General features: G+C 45.0%; 1 protein-coding gene across 1 annotated transcript in view; it reads left to right on the top strand.

Annotated features, from left to right (window-relative positions):
• Positions 1–9279: 9279 nt before the first annotated feature.
• The window catches only part of LOC106808309 (ABC transporter G family member 20-like), a 16731-nt gene continuing 11223 nt past the window's right edge, over positions 9280–14787 (top strand). The window contains exons 1-7 of the mRNA XM_014810969.1: positions 9280–9404; positions 10895–11054; positions 11204–11358; positions 11853–11960; positions 12394–12487; positions 13058–13132; positions 14308–14427. Of these exons, the coding sequence (XP_014666455.1) occupies positions 9292–9404; positions 10895–11054; positions 11204–11358; positions 11853–11960; positions 12394–12487; positions 13058–13132; positions 14308–14427 (825 nt within the window). The 5' untranslated portion in view covers positions 9280–9291. The remainder of the gene's footprint in view (positions 9405–10894; positions 11055–11203; positions 11359–11852; positions 11961–12393; positions 12488–13057; positions 13133–14307; positions 14428–14787) is intronic.

Below are 14787 nucleotides of genomic sequence, written 5' to 3'. Positions count from 1 at the left end.
GGCGACGAGCGAAAACGGTGATACGGTGTGTATCGCGAGCGGAGGAAACGGGTACAATTAGGTCCGTGCCGAGATGTTGTGCAAGCGGGATGGGAGGTGGGAGCGGGGAGGGAGGCGAAGGTTAGGGGAGGGAGATGCGGAGGTAAGGGGGGGAAGTGAGAGGCAAGAGGAGTGAAGTGGAGGCAGCGGGAGCCGGGAGGTGGGACGCAGTGGGAGGAGGTGGAAGAGAAGGACTTCCCCGCCCCTCTAATTAAACTTGGACATCCATGCTCATATGTTGAAATCTTTATAGATAGATAAAAATGAAGCTGTGAATACTATGACACCAAATTCGAAGTGAAGGCAAGTATCATTTAATAAAAATAAGACCAAAATCGCATGGGGGGAGATTTAAGGTGAGCGTCTCCTAACACATGATGAGTACGCAACGCGTATCTGCATATCTGCGCCTAAACAAATGTGTCACTACGCACGACTGAGTTTATAACCGTAGCAACAGACCCCAGATGAGCTCAGCCGCACTGGCTCTTGTTTACTACAAGGTTTTACAGACAGGCACGATTACTGCGCTTATTCCATGTAATAAGATTGGACTAATAAAATGTTGCAAGATATTAAAAATCGACCATTATTTCATGACAAATTATGATTAAATATGTGATATACGAAATTAGTACGCGGCATTGTGCCGCGCCATTTACCTCTTTCAAATCATACGCTGTTTACGAATTTCCATTCGCTGGATTTCGCCCAAGCTCGGCCCACTTTAAAAATAGTTAGCATTGTGCAGTGGTATCCGGAGTGAGTGAAGTGGCACTGCCATGCAGTTTGGGTGATTATATAACCCTAACTTTCGGGCCGTATCTGAGAGTAGTCTATGGCACTTATGTAATATTTTGCCAATTTGGTCATTTTTTGGGTAATTCTTGGGCACTATTGTCAAACACATCTAGAATCTTCACTGATTAAGAAAAAAAATGGGTGCCAGTTTTTCCATAACGATTGAGGGCCTCATTTTGAATTTCAAATGGCCTCACGGAAAATCTTTTTTTTTAAAATAATTTCCAATTAACCAATCTATTCATTCAAATGTCATACAATATTATTCTATTTTTATTTAAACTCATATAAAGAGGATCAAAGATTCATTGAAACAAAATTTAAGAGCACTCGAAATACTCTAAATTAGCCAAAAAATCCAAGATGGCCACATGATTTCAGGCTGTTTTCTAGTTAAAAATGCCATACCTTATTGCTACCAATGAGACATTTGGAAGATTATTTGGTGTCTAACTCATATGTTTCAGTTGCATATGAGGTTCCAATAAAACAACTATTTATGATCTGAACACTCTTTACCATCCTCCCAAAAACACTTAAGAGAAATAATGTAGAAGATGTATTCATATTAAAAATCCAATTTTATAAGTTGAAGGATGGATATTTGTTTAAAGGTACGACAATGCTACATGTATGAATCAGTTATAGGTGTCATTGCTTCAACTCATCTTCTAGATCTTCTGCCAACCATTGCGTGGTGTAATGTTTGTACAGCTGGCGCCTTCCACCACATTTGCAAAAGTTCGTACGACCACATGTTCCTCTGCGATGAGCGCCTTCCGGCGAACACTTTGATTTCTCAACAGTTACACCTGACGAGTGCAGCACTAAAAGACCGGGCTGTGTGCATGCAGCCGAAGAAAGACTTCAGTAGCTTTGTCTAGGTTTCGCCACCCAAGGTCAGAGGGTCCAGGACAAGTTGCGTCTTTCAATACCATTATCCTGGTGCCAGTATATTAGCCTTGGACATGGGCACGGCCCGTCGTATATGTATGAATCCATGCTCCCTGAGTCGGCTGGGCAGTTCTCAACTCCTTGTGCATCTTTTGAGTTTGCTTTGAACAAACCATCGAGGATATTTGCTTGCCCAAGGTGGACTCCACGTGGACAGGAAGAGAGCAAGAAACGCTCTTTCACAGCCATGTAAACTGTTTTCGCGGAGGATCAATTCCTTCGCCAAGACCAGCTAGTGGCTTATAGGATGGGGGTGCCTTCAGGAAGAGCTTGCAAAGCATCCCTTCTTTCCTTTTCCTGGATATTTCCTGTCGGATCACAGCCTCGGAGACCATGCCAGTTTATCCAAAGCTGCTGTTCTCCGGTCCAAGCTTTCATAATATGTAGGAAGACTTTTCGTCGTCGCCACCCTCTTTCGCTTGTCCCCATGATTTAGCGCAGAATGGTTGCCAAGTAGGACTTTCGTAGCCAAAAGCAGCACATCTGTGTCTTGAAGAAATAATGTGGACATTAATCCGGTGCTCGCAACTTCTACAGCGATGATAAAATCATAAGATTCACCTCTTCCTGTGTGCTGACACCGGGCATTATTTTCACATCATAATTCGTCATTGACCTCCTGCCGTGTTGCCCAAGGACCTTGGACGGTACGTAGCGGATAAGGCTGATAGGAAAAGTAGAGAGTTAGCGATCCTTGTGCTGCTACGCTGGCAAGAAAGTTTTGATGTCGTTGGTTTCAAACTATATAGGATTTAGGTTACCCGCCACATTGCCGTTCCATCCGCCTCTTCTAGTCTGTTCCTTCATTGATGCTTTTGGTGTAGTTATCAAATATGAAACTCGCACTTGCAATGATCTCGAGCCTTTGAGTCAATGAGTGTGAGCAAGGATGTGCAAGCTCTTTGCAACGTCATGCAAATTCTTAATTGCCATCAACTCCGTGCTACCGCGTCCCATTCCATCAACTACAAGACGACGTCTCCCAATCCCTCTTCTAAAGCTCGGTGGGCTGTGCAGAAGTTTGAACTTGTCGTGCCACAAATCTTCCAGAAGCCTTTCATCACTGTGCTCTTGTCCGTAGTTGGATGAATAGCATCCATCCGGTGCATAAGAACTTCTGTTTGTGTAGGCAAATCAGCATGCAAGTCACTTTCTTCCAGAATCGACAGCTCTCTCAGATGACCACGGCAATAACCAAGCAGTCTGGCACAGAGTGAATGTGGTTGCCTTCAAGTCAACCAACCTCAGGCACCCTGCTGTTCAATTTAATGTCTTTCGCAGTCAGACACTCCATTTCTTCTACTTGACTTTGCGTCTCTTGTCACCAAATTCGGACTCCAGATGATGCGTTCCTCTGACAACGTTTTATAAGCTTTCATCCATTCTCCGCTGTTGCTAGGATACTTTGGTGACTTGTCTGGGATATCTCATTAACATGAGTTTGTACAGCAGCGTCTGCATTCGAGTTCCGCTACCAGCTCCATTGGAATAAGGCAGCGCTGCTAACACTGACTTCAGCTGAGCGAAAGGGAGCGTTCTTGCGAGCCAATTTTTTGACTGAGAGAGTTGAGTATGCTGCTGGTGGTGGCAATTGTGCTTAGTAGTGAGGACTACAAGTCTGTTCTGACTCATCAGCAAGTCGTGCCAGCTCCGCGAGCAGTGAGACAAAACTTCAACGAGCGCGTTCTGGAGATGTTGTTATTCCAGAATCCTCCCTGTGCCGTTCGTTGATTTGTTTGAGGTGTGCCATCCTGATCAACACCAATGTACGTGAATGCGGAAACGGTTGCTGTATTCACTGCCAAAAACTCACCATGGGTGAAGCTCTTGCCATAGTTCTGGATTCGAGGTTTTTATGGCATCCATGCGTGCCCGATGAACTCTGGAATGTTTTGAGCATAATCATAGCTGGCAATATTGCCAAAAGAATTACTACAAAGATGCCTCAAGTGATATCAAGTGAAGTGCCAGTTACCTGCCCGTATAGCCCTCTGGAACTGTAACAGGTGTCGATCACTGCCGCATGTACATCCTAGCCCATGAAAACATTGAGTCTGTTCTTGACGACTTAGCCCCGTCAAACTCTCGTAAGCTGGTTTCTCAAGATTGAAGGATTTCTATTATCCATTTTTTAATGCCGGGGTGCGGCTTCTCAACGCCTGTCTTATCCCGACATGGCTTCAGTCAGCTGCCTTTACGCTGGGCTACAAGGCGTCACGCTGACAAACAGCGTTGATCCTCAGGATTTCCTCCATCAGAGATCGAAGAGGGGCCTGAAGAGTTAAGCTGGTGGCTTCGATCGCTCTGTGTAAATGATTGCCATTTAAAATCGTGCGCGATACTGTCACGCGACTGTACAGATCTGCCTTCTTGCCACTGCGTCGTCGAAGACCTTAAATATTTAAAACCGTTATAAAATTATGACTTGATTAGATATGTGTCCTTGACTAGAAATACAAAGTTAAAAACTAAAATGGAGTCGATTGTCGTTAAAATTTAAAATGCGTGCGTTAAGGATTGATAGATATTTTTTTATAATACACGTCCGGAAAACCTGTTTTCTATCCATGCAATACAGAGTTCAGTATGAAAACCGCGTGTCTCAACTATAATGCCATTTGGTACTCAAACGCTATGAACAACATGTTTGATTATACGTTCTAAAATTAATGTTGTAATTACCAAAAAATCATAACAAATCGCTTTAAAAAACGGCGGCCAGGTTTTGAATTCAAAATGGCGGCCCTGAAATGTTAATGGAAAAAAGCTGCACCCCTTTTTGTTCTTAATCAGCTGAATGTTTCTAGGGTGTTGAAACATGGTGTGCAAGAATCTAACCCGAAATTTGCTTTTAGGTACATAAGGCCAGCAGACTAAGGCGTATCAGTGGAACAGCCATCTCGTAGTTCTGGTACAGGGTAGCGAAGGAGCAGTGTAGGTGAGGGAAGGGAGGGGGAGCGTGAGGAGGAAGGTAGATAGTACTCAGTAGCGGTGGAGTAGGAGAAAAGCTAGGTGACAGAATGACGGAAGGGGAGAAGCTGGTGGAGAAGGAGGAGTGAGAAGCTGGTGGAGAAGGAGGAGGAGAAGCTGGAGAGAATGAGAAGGGCAGAAGGCGAGAAGCTGGGGGAGAAGGAGGAAGGGGAGAAGGGAGAAGGCTGGGGGAGAAGGGAGAAGCTGGTGGAGAGAAGGGAGGGAGAAGGGAAAGGTTGGTGGAGAAGGAGGAGGGGATGAGACGAAGCTGGTGGAGAAGGGAGGAGGCGGTAGAAGCTTGGTGGAGGAGAATGAGGAAGTGGAGAAGGGAGAAGCTGGTGTGAAAGGCAGGAGGGGAGAAGCTGGTAGAGAAGGAGCGAAGGGGAGGAGGGGAGAAGGGATCTGTGTGGAGGAGCGAGGGGAAATGGAGAAGCTGGTGCGAGAAGGAGGAGGGGGAGAGAAGCTCATGGAGAAAGGAGGGGGAGAAGGGAGGACCAGGAAGCTGGTGGAGGGAGGAGGGTGAGAAGAGAGCCTGGTGGAGGAAGGAGGAGGGGTGAGAAGCAGGTGGAGAAGGAGGAGGGGAGAAGGAGAAGCTGGCTGGAGAAGGAGGGGGGAGAAGTGGGGAGAAGCGAGAAGGGCTGGAGAAGGAGAACTGGTGGAGAAGGGAGGGGAAAAGTTGGTGGCCAGGAAGAGAGGAGGGGGGAGAAGGGAGAAGCTGCGTGTGAGAAGAGGAGGGGGAGAAGCTGGAGTCGTGGAGAAGAGAGGAAGGGGAGAAAGGAGAAGCATGGCCGCGTCTGGGAGAAGGAGGAGGGGAGAAGGAGAAACGCTGTGGTGGAGAGGAGGCGGAAGAAGGGAGGGAGAAGGAGCTGTGGAGGAGAGGGGGAGAAAGGAGAAGTTGTGGAGAAGGTAGGAGGGGAGAAGCTGGCTTGGAGAAGGAGGAGGGGAGGAAAGCTGGCTGGAGAAGGAGGAGGGGAGAAGCTGCGTGGAGAAAGGAGGGGGGAGAAGGAAGCCTGGGGGAGGAGGAGGGGGAGAAGGAAGAAGCGGTGGAGAAAGGAGGAGGGGAAGGACGAAGCTGGGCTGGGGAGAAGGAGGAGGCGGGCAAGAAGCTGGGTGGAGAAGGAGGAAGGGGAGAAGGAGAAGCTGGTGAGAAGGAGGAGGGGGAGAAGCTGGCTGGCAGTAAGGAGGAAGGGAGAAGCGAGAAGGTGTAGGAAGGAGGAGGGGAGAAGCTGTGGAAAGGAGAGGGGGAGAAGCTGGGCGGAGAAGGATGGAAAGAGGGGAGAAGGAGTGGCAGAAGGGAGCTTGTGGAGGAGGGGGAGAAGGAGAAGCTGGTGGAGAAGGGGAGGGGGAAAGTGGTGGAGAAGGATGGAGGGGGAGAAGGGGAGAAGCTGGTGGAGGAAGGAGGCAGGGGGAGAACTGGCGGAGAAGGAGGGAAGGGAGAAAGGAGAAGCGGGTGGAAGAAGGAGGAGGGGAAAGAAGCGGGTGGAGAAGGATGGAAGGCGAGAAAGGAGAAGCTCGGTGGAGAAAAGGGAGGAGGGAGAAAGCTGGTGGAGAAGGCAGGAAGGGGAGAAGGAGGAGCGAGAGAAGCTGGGGGAGAAGCGAGAAGGGGAGAAGGGGAGAAAGCTGGTGGAGAAGGAGGAGGGGAGAAGCTGGTGGAGAAGGAGAGGGGTGGAGAAGCTGGTGGGAGAAGGAGGAGGGGAGCAAGCTAGCTGATAATGAGGAAGGGAGAAGGGAGAAGGTGGTGGCAGAAGGGGAGGGGAGACAGCTGGTGGAGAAGGAGGGCGGGGGAGAAGCCTGAGTGGCGAGAATGAGGAAGGAAGGGGAGAAAAGGGAGAAGCTGGTGAGAGAAGTGAGGAGTGGAAGAAGTGGTGGGAAAAGGAGAAGCGGAAAGGGAGAGTGGTGGAAGCGAGGATGGAAGAAGAATCTGTGGAAAAGGAGAGGGGGGAGAGAAGCTGGTGTGAGGAAAGGGAGGCGGCTGGCGAGAAGCTGGTGTGCGAGAATGAGGAAGGGGGGAGAACGGGAGAAGGTGGTGGAGGAAGGAGGAGCGGTGAGAAGACTGGTGGAGAAGAGGAGGGGGAAGAAGCAGGTGGAGAGTATGAGAAGGGAGAAGGGCAGAAGCTGGGGAGAAGGAGCGAAGAGGGAGAAGGGAGAATGCTGGTGAGAGAAGGAGGAGGGCGGGAGAAGCTGGGGAGCAAGGAGGGAAGGGAGAGATAGCTGACGTGGAGAAGGAGGAGTGCGGGAGAAGCTGGTGGAAAGAATGAGGAAAGGGGAGAAGGGAGAAAGGTGGTGGAAAGGAGGAGGGAGAAGCTGTGAGGAGAAGGAGGAGGGGGAGAAAGCACTGCCGTGCGAGAATGGAGGAAGGGAGAAGGAGAAGCTGTGGAGAAGAGGAAGGGAGAAGGAAGAAGCTGGTGGGGGAGAAGGAGGAAGGGGAGAAGCTGTGGAGTAGGAGGAAGGGAGAAGAGAGCTGCGTGGGGGAGGAGGGGCAGAAGGAGAAAGCTGGTGGAGAAGGAGAGCAGGGAAGAAGCTGGTGGAGAAGGAGGAAGGGGGAGAAAGGAGAGCTGGTGGAGAAGGAGGAAGGTAGGAAGGAGAACGGGTGGTGGAGAATGTAGGAGGAGAGAAGCTGGGTGGAGAAGGAGGGGGAGAAGAGGGAGGAGAAGGGAGCCTGGTGGAGGAGAGGGGGAGAAGGGAGAAGCTTAGGTGAAGAAGAGGAGGGGAGAAACTTAGCGTGGGGAGAATGAGGAAGGAGAAGGGAGAAGCTGTGGAGAAGGAGGGAGGGGAGAAGCCTGATGGAGAAGTGGTGTGAGAATGAGAAGGGCGAAAAGGTGGAGGAAGCTGGTGCGAGAAGGAGCGAAAGAGGAGAAGTGGAGAAGCTGGTGGGAGAAGGGGAGGGGAGAAAGCTGGTGGAGAAGGAGGAGGGGGAGAAGCTGGTGGAGAATGAGGAAGGGGAGAAGGGAGAAGGTGGTGGAGATCGAAGGAGGAGGGGAGAAGCTGGTGGAGAAGGAGGAGGGGGAGAAGTTGGTGGAGAACGAGGAAGGGGAGAAGGAGCCAAGGAGGCTATGTCAGTATATGTTATACAGCTAGTATACAATGATACAATCTATTATCCGAAACCCTTGGGACCAGACACGTTTCGGAATTTGTAATTTTTACGATTTCTGAATGGTACATTCCGTATATCCTGCAACTAGTCAGTACTAAAACGTAAAACCCAAGTTTTCAAGCGGCCAAGTGCTGTACCGGCACAGTACAATACGTATGAGTAATGCAAAACACATTAATATGTCTGCAGTGAATTACCTTGTGCAGCCAAACACGAGTTTTGATGTGCAAATAACCTCCATGAAAAAACTTTCGGAGTTTTTCAGTTTTCAGAATTTCGGATAATAGATTGTGCACACACACACACGCACACGCGTACACACCAATATTGCTTTCATAATAATTTTTATGTGTTCATAAAGGGGAGCCCTTTTAGACTAATGTCATGTTATCAGTCTACAATTTGTTAATAAATTTGTATTAAATTGATATAAACTATCACTCCCATTACTATTTTTCTTTCAATAGTAACACTGACATCTTCGAACTGAGGTAGCGTATATCATTTGATTAAAATGATCGTAATACGGGTTGGAATTTGGTAATCGAGCACCTGATGGTCTAGCTGTCATAGATCTTCAGTGGTCTGGTACAAATTGAAACCAACAATCTCTATTCTGCGGAGATGCCTCTCAGTGACTTCAGTCACCATTTCCCATTATATAAACAAACAATGTTTACATGTGTGAGTGTCACTCCAAGGTCTGTGATTAGTTCCGAATATTATCCACAACTCCGTATGACACCTACGAACGAGGTCAAGAGATGGCGAGATAGTATTATTTTAGGTGTTATTTACCTAGTATATGTTGAGAGATTCATACATTAGTTCAACTCAATTCAATTTAATTCAGACTTCATTCAATTTCTCATTCCTTCACTCCTGTAGTTATGTTATCACATAAGTATGATCTCACGTTCAGACTTATAAAAGAATGTTGAGACAGTATATCATTATGTCAATTCAATCATCAGTCAAACACACGCATACGCACATGCACATGGACACACACACTGATTGATATATTGATATACACACATAAGAGTGCACATGCACCGAAGTGTGAAGATATGGACTCGTGATAACAGACTTACGTTTGTTCGACGTCGTAAAGTAATAATTTATTACAAACTTGAGAGCACTTGTGTATTTCCTTATTTATTAATGTCTGACTGACAGTAACAGTATTGGCAGTATCTTTCATATAAGTAGGGCTCTTATTATGAGTGGTGCTCTCGAGTGAGTAAAGCCCTGTTCCTGGTGTTCATAGTCTAATCTGTGAGAATGTTGGTAAATGTGTGACAGTGCAAGTAGCCATCATGCATGGCAAGCTCGTGAGCATAATTTTGCGAGCAAAGGTTAACGGATCATGCATGTGTGAGGTTGGCCAATGCGTGTTTTGAATTTTTGTAGGTAAAGCAAAATAAGAAATGGATCTCCAGGAAGCAGTAGGTGTGCACAGTGTCTTCAAGAGCTATGGCTCAGGAAAGAACAAGTTGGAAGTGCTGATAGGCATCAATCTGACTGTGACAAGGGGTAACATGTAAGTCTTATATTGCGCCAGATTCAAAATTGGTGAAAATGTCTAAAAGCATTGTAGCATTATATATGATCATGAATGAAAAAGGTTGGCATCATGAATTTAAAAAAATGCAAATGAAAGACTATATATATGTAACGATATAGCTAGTGCATTTTTACAAAATATTGCATTTCTAAATTATTCATGTTGCATCACAATGCAGCTATGAAACACCAAATTATTAAACCAAAAAACGTGTAATTTTGTTACATTCTGCATGTTTTTTATATGCAGAGTTGATAATACAATTTATAAGACATGGTCGTGTAATTGGGGGATCTATTTGTGTGTAATGTTAGGTGTTACATAGGCAAGCCATTTTTCTACATACAGAGAAGATGTACGTTGTTTTGCAAAACCCAGTCCGTTGTCACGAGCACCAAATGTAATGACCCGTTTCTATGTAATAATTTAGCTCATAGGGTCTATGTCCCCCAGGGTACTGCCGGAACGTACCCTGGGTACGGTCCGGTATACCAGAACGTACCCTGGTCACTATTTGATATGGTTAGGGTTAGGATTAGGGTTAGGGTTAGGGTTAGGTTTAGGGTTAGGGTTAGGGAGTAGGCGTAGGCGACTCCCTATACTCGTTAGTGGAGTAGGCTAGGTACGGTCCGGCATATAATATAGTACCAGGGTACGTTCTGGTATACCGGACCGTACCCAGGGTACGTTCCGGCGGTACCCCGGGGGACATAGACCCTCTCAGCAACAATTTAGAGTAAAAGAATCAAGAAGAAGTGTAGCATTTGTGTCCAACTGAAGAAATATATTGTTTACAATCCAAACAGTCACTATGTCTATACCCGTTTGTCTCGTCCGTCTCGTCTCGCCGTTGCAACCCTCGTTCAAATCGCCCTGTTGCTATATATATTACTCTCTCGTCTAATCACCAACAAGTTCCACTACACAACCAAATCACGTACTCCGCTCATTCCTTTGTTCGTCTTATTACGCACCAAAACTACATGTGTAAACCACATGTACCCCCTGCGCGACCTATCGTTCATACCCTATATGTCAAACGCCCAACCCTACTCCTATTTACAACTAATGCTATCTACACTTACTAATGTAATATAACATGTGCAAAACATATGTTACAAAACCATAATGTCTTATAGTTATATACGTCTCTCTAACTATGGATATTTGATAAATTCAGTTGAAGTTAATTAGAAATGCTAAACTGAAGGCACCTTTGGCTTTAGGAGGTTATGCAGTGGGGGTAATGAGTATATAGATCGCATGGCATCAGAAATATGGAATGGGCAAATTGATTAACATGCTAATATGAATGTGAGAATTGCAATGATAGCATGTTCTGGCGTAACGTAGTGATCAGTTAAGTTGTGAATCTCTCCTGCTGGTCCACAGACACTTAAACGTGAGGGTGCATGTGCTATCATGTATATAATTGCTTTAACATGATTTTCACATTTATTTCTTAGCTATGGATTGCTAGGACCTAGCGGCTGTGGCAAAACTACTTTGCTGCGGTGTCTATTAGGAAGACTACCTTTTGATGGTGGAGTCATTACTACCTTAGGCAAGCCACCATTGAGTGCAGGTCATGGTGTACCTGGTCGGATGGTCGGATATATGCCGCAGGTAATTTGCTGTAATCGCATGTCACGAATAGTAGTGAAATAGAGTACCATTATTGGAAACCAAGAGGAAATGCATCTCTTGTTACACTGAAATTCCAAGCTCCTATGGGCATCTTCGTCTCCTCTCATTTGATTGAGTAATTTTTGCAGGAGGTTGCTCTCTACAATGAATTTACCATCAAAGAGACACTGCGGTACTTTGGTCGGTTAAACGACATGTCCATGGAGCTTGTTGCGAAAAGAACAGACTTTCTAGTCAACTTTTTGCATCTGCCTGGAGATAATAGGATGGTGAAAACTCTAAGGTGAGCAGAAGGTAGCGGAATCATATTCTGCTCGTGTGAACAGAAAAAAGTAGACATCTGCAAAGTAATCAAAAGATTAAATATCCAGTAGACATGACCATGAAACTGCTACCAAAAGTGCTAGTCACTATCTTGGACAAAAAGCATGTGATTTCTTGTATTGAGGCGGTTATAGTCTAGTAGGTCACAGGGGAGAGATAGTGAATATAGAAATAAGTTGTGGATATAGAAATCAGTTAACCCTAACCCTAACCCTAACCTTAACCCTAACCCTAACCCTAACCCTATCCCTAATTCTAAAATAAAATAAAATTAGCCAAAAATAATAAAAAATACAATAAATAAGAGACAAAATTAGCCAATCAGAGCCGTCCCCTAGTAGTGGATCACTATCTCTCCCCTGTGCAAAATTCGTTATAGTCTGCAGTTCGTTGACATTACTTACCACGACGTGATGTTTGGCCATTGTAACGTTGTTGGAAAATGTGTTGCAGTGGTGGTCAGAAGCGTAGGGTGTCCTTCTGTGTGGCTTTGCTTCACGAACCGCCATTGCTGATCCTTGACGAGCCAACTGTTGGAGTTGATCCTCTCTTACGCAGCAGGTAGGGCTTATGACACGTAAACTGCTGAATGCTTCACATTCACCGGCCTGGAGCCAATATAACAAGCGAGACAGTCCCGACGTGCAACTACCAAGATGTACTTGTTCAGGTTTCAGGTTTACCTGTTGTTGTCAGTGCTCAGTCTAATCGGACCCAATCCTGTCGAGGCGTTGTCCATTATGGTACGTGTGTGTGATGCTGTGTGTGCATGGCGCTTGTGGGATTGTGATATTATAATGAATAGTGTGATGGAAGTATTTGGTAGAATTTGAGTATGAGTTGGATACATAGACATGTCAGTGAATATACTATATATATATATATATATATGTATATAGCTATATATATAGTATGTATTATATGCAAGTACAGAATGATATATGATATGTTGAAACATATGGGATTTAATGAAGTCTTCCCGTTCTGGCGGCAGCATCTGGCAGCATCTGATAGAGATAGTGCAGACCGGTGAGACAACCATCATCCTCACGACTCATTACATAGAGGAAGCCAGAGCTGCAGATATGGTAAGTGACGAACGGTGGGTGCTCAAAGGAGTTACCGCCGACTGTTTAGCACCAAGAATTGTTTAGCAGCACGAATGTTTCGTCACAAGAGTGGTTGGAAGTTGGAGAATTTTTGGCAGGAATTTCATATGCTGTATGTAGCAAAAGAGAAGAAAGAGGAAGCTAAGCAATACACAATATAACCATAGTACAATCACTTATCTGTTCTTCAACTCTATCTAACAGCTCATGTATTAGTATTAGCAATTAAGGATGTACCCAGAAAAAAACTACATTACCAAAGTTTCTTCTGAGGAAACTTAGACAAAGGAGGTAATGGCCTGTTTGGGGAAAAAACGCACATGATTGATTCAAGGTCGTAGGAAAAGTGTAGACCCCGTGTCACATGACCCAATAAACGCACATGGCAATCTAAATATGCCAGAGGCACGTGGTGATCTATTTATTTTTGGGTTGACACTGTTTTGACAACAGCAGGTAAATACAGGAACATTTTCACAACGACGATGTTAAATTTGACAACGGTGGTGCGCCACCGTGCCTCTTATGTATAAGAAACCCTGATTACAGGTTGGGTTAATGCGACATGGAATTCTACTGGCTGAATCCCCTCCAGCTGATCTGCTCATGGTTCATCAGAGTGAGGTAAGTGTAAATGTAGTGCATGTTGCATCAGAGCTGAGAAAATCTGCTGGTTAACCGTTAACAGTGGGGAAGATCTCACTACATTAGGTTTGTAGTGAAAAATACTTCTGATCACGCATATTATATGATACAATGTATCATATAATTACCTCCGCCAAGGAGGTAATGTAATCGGTCTCGTGTGTGTGTTTACCTCCGCCAAGGAGGTAATGTAATCGGTCTCGTGTGTGTGTTCGTGTGTGTGTGTAGCCACTAGTGTTCGCGCGTTCGATTCAGCAGCAGCTCGCCTTAGGGCGTCGAGTCAGCAGCAGCTCGCCTTAGGGCATCCAGTCAGCAGCAGCCAGCAGCGAGCCAGCTGTTATACACATACATGTTACATGCTGGCGGAGGTATGCACTCTCCGTGAGTGCCCTTTGTCTAGTTATTATATAGGATCGTGTGGCAATTACATGAAGTACTTTCACAGATGCTAGTTTGTAATTATACCCACCTTTTTCATGACATTTTATTTAGAGCAGCATTCCCCCTATATTCATTAATGTTTCTAATCAAAGTAGTGTTCTTTGCAAGCATTTTTTGCAGAAAATTATTTTGATCTGATATACTGATTACAAAAGTATGATCCAATTGCATTGGATTGTGGACATCCTAAGAGCGTGTCATGCTCTGGTGCGAGTATCATTTACAGTAACCCCAGAGTTACGCGACTTCTCTGAATATATATTTGTGCATTGTTAGGGCATGCAAAATAGTACGTAAATAAGCTGAAAGTCGATTCATTGTGTCAATATCTATTAACAAGTTAATTTGATTAAGAGATTATTTCCTAAATGCTACTTAACTATGTGATTTTTCAAAAATAAATTATTTCGTTATTGAACGAAGTAATTGGAAGCTATAAATTAGCAAGCGAACAATAATCTGAAACCGGGTTGTGCTGTTTGTGGGCCATTCTCACACGCTCAAGTAAATGTTGAACGAACGCGCACATAGCAGTTTGTTTACATTTTTCAAACTATATTCTTCAATTAGCAAGGCTTGTTTATGTTAATTTGTTTTTGGGCTATTTTGATGTGGCAATCAATAAATGATATACGAACGTTTACGATAGTGTGTGTATGAACGTTTATGAAAAGGAATGCCATTATAAAGTTAAATATCGACATTATTTCTAGACATTAGAGGCCGTATTCCTTAAGCTATGTACGGAAGAAATTCCCGATGATCCAGAGGGTGACAAGGCAGAGATATCAATTTCAGCAGCACACAGATACCAGTCGATGCCGCAGGTTGAGGTATATATTATCAGGAGCGTATAATGACAATTTGTCATTATACGCTCCTGATATTATGTATATGTATTGGCCCTGTCACACATTGACGATTTAGCCAGCGTATGCCGGACGTATCAAAAATTTGGTGAATACGCTGGCGTACGTCGAATAAGTTATGGGTAAGCTTTGTATGATGGCCCTGTCACACATTGACGATTTAGCCAGCGTATGCCGGACGTATCAAAAATTTGGTGAATACGCTGGCGTACGTCGAATAAGTTATGGGTAAGCTTTGTATAAGTTAAGAGCACGCTGAAGCACGCTGGTATACGTCGTAGTACGGCGAGGTCGTCGAACAATTTTGAGCATGTTTAAAATTTT

This window comes from Priapulus caudatus, unplaced genomic scaffold (genome assembly GCF_000485595.1).
Source record: "Priapulus caudatus unplaced genomic scaffold, Priapulus_caudatus-5.0.1 Scaffold267, whole genome shotgun sequence".
Lineage (NCBI taxonomy): Eukaryota > Metazoa > Priapulida > Priapulimorpha > Priapulimorphida > Priapulidae > Priapulus > Priapulus caudatus.
This window is presented reverse-complemented; position numbering and strand designations above follow the sequence as displayed.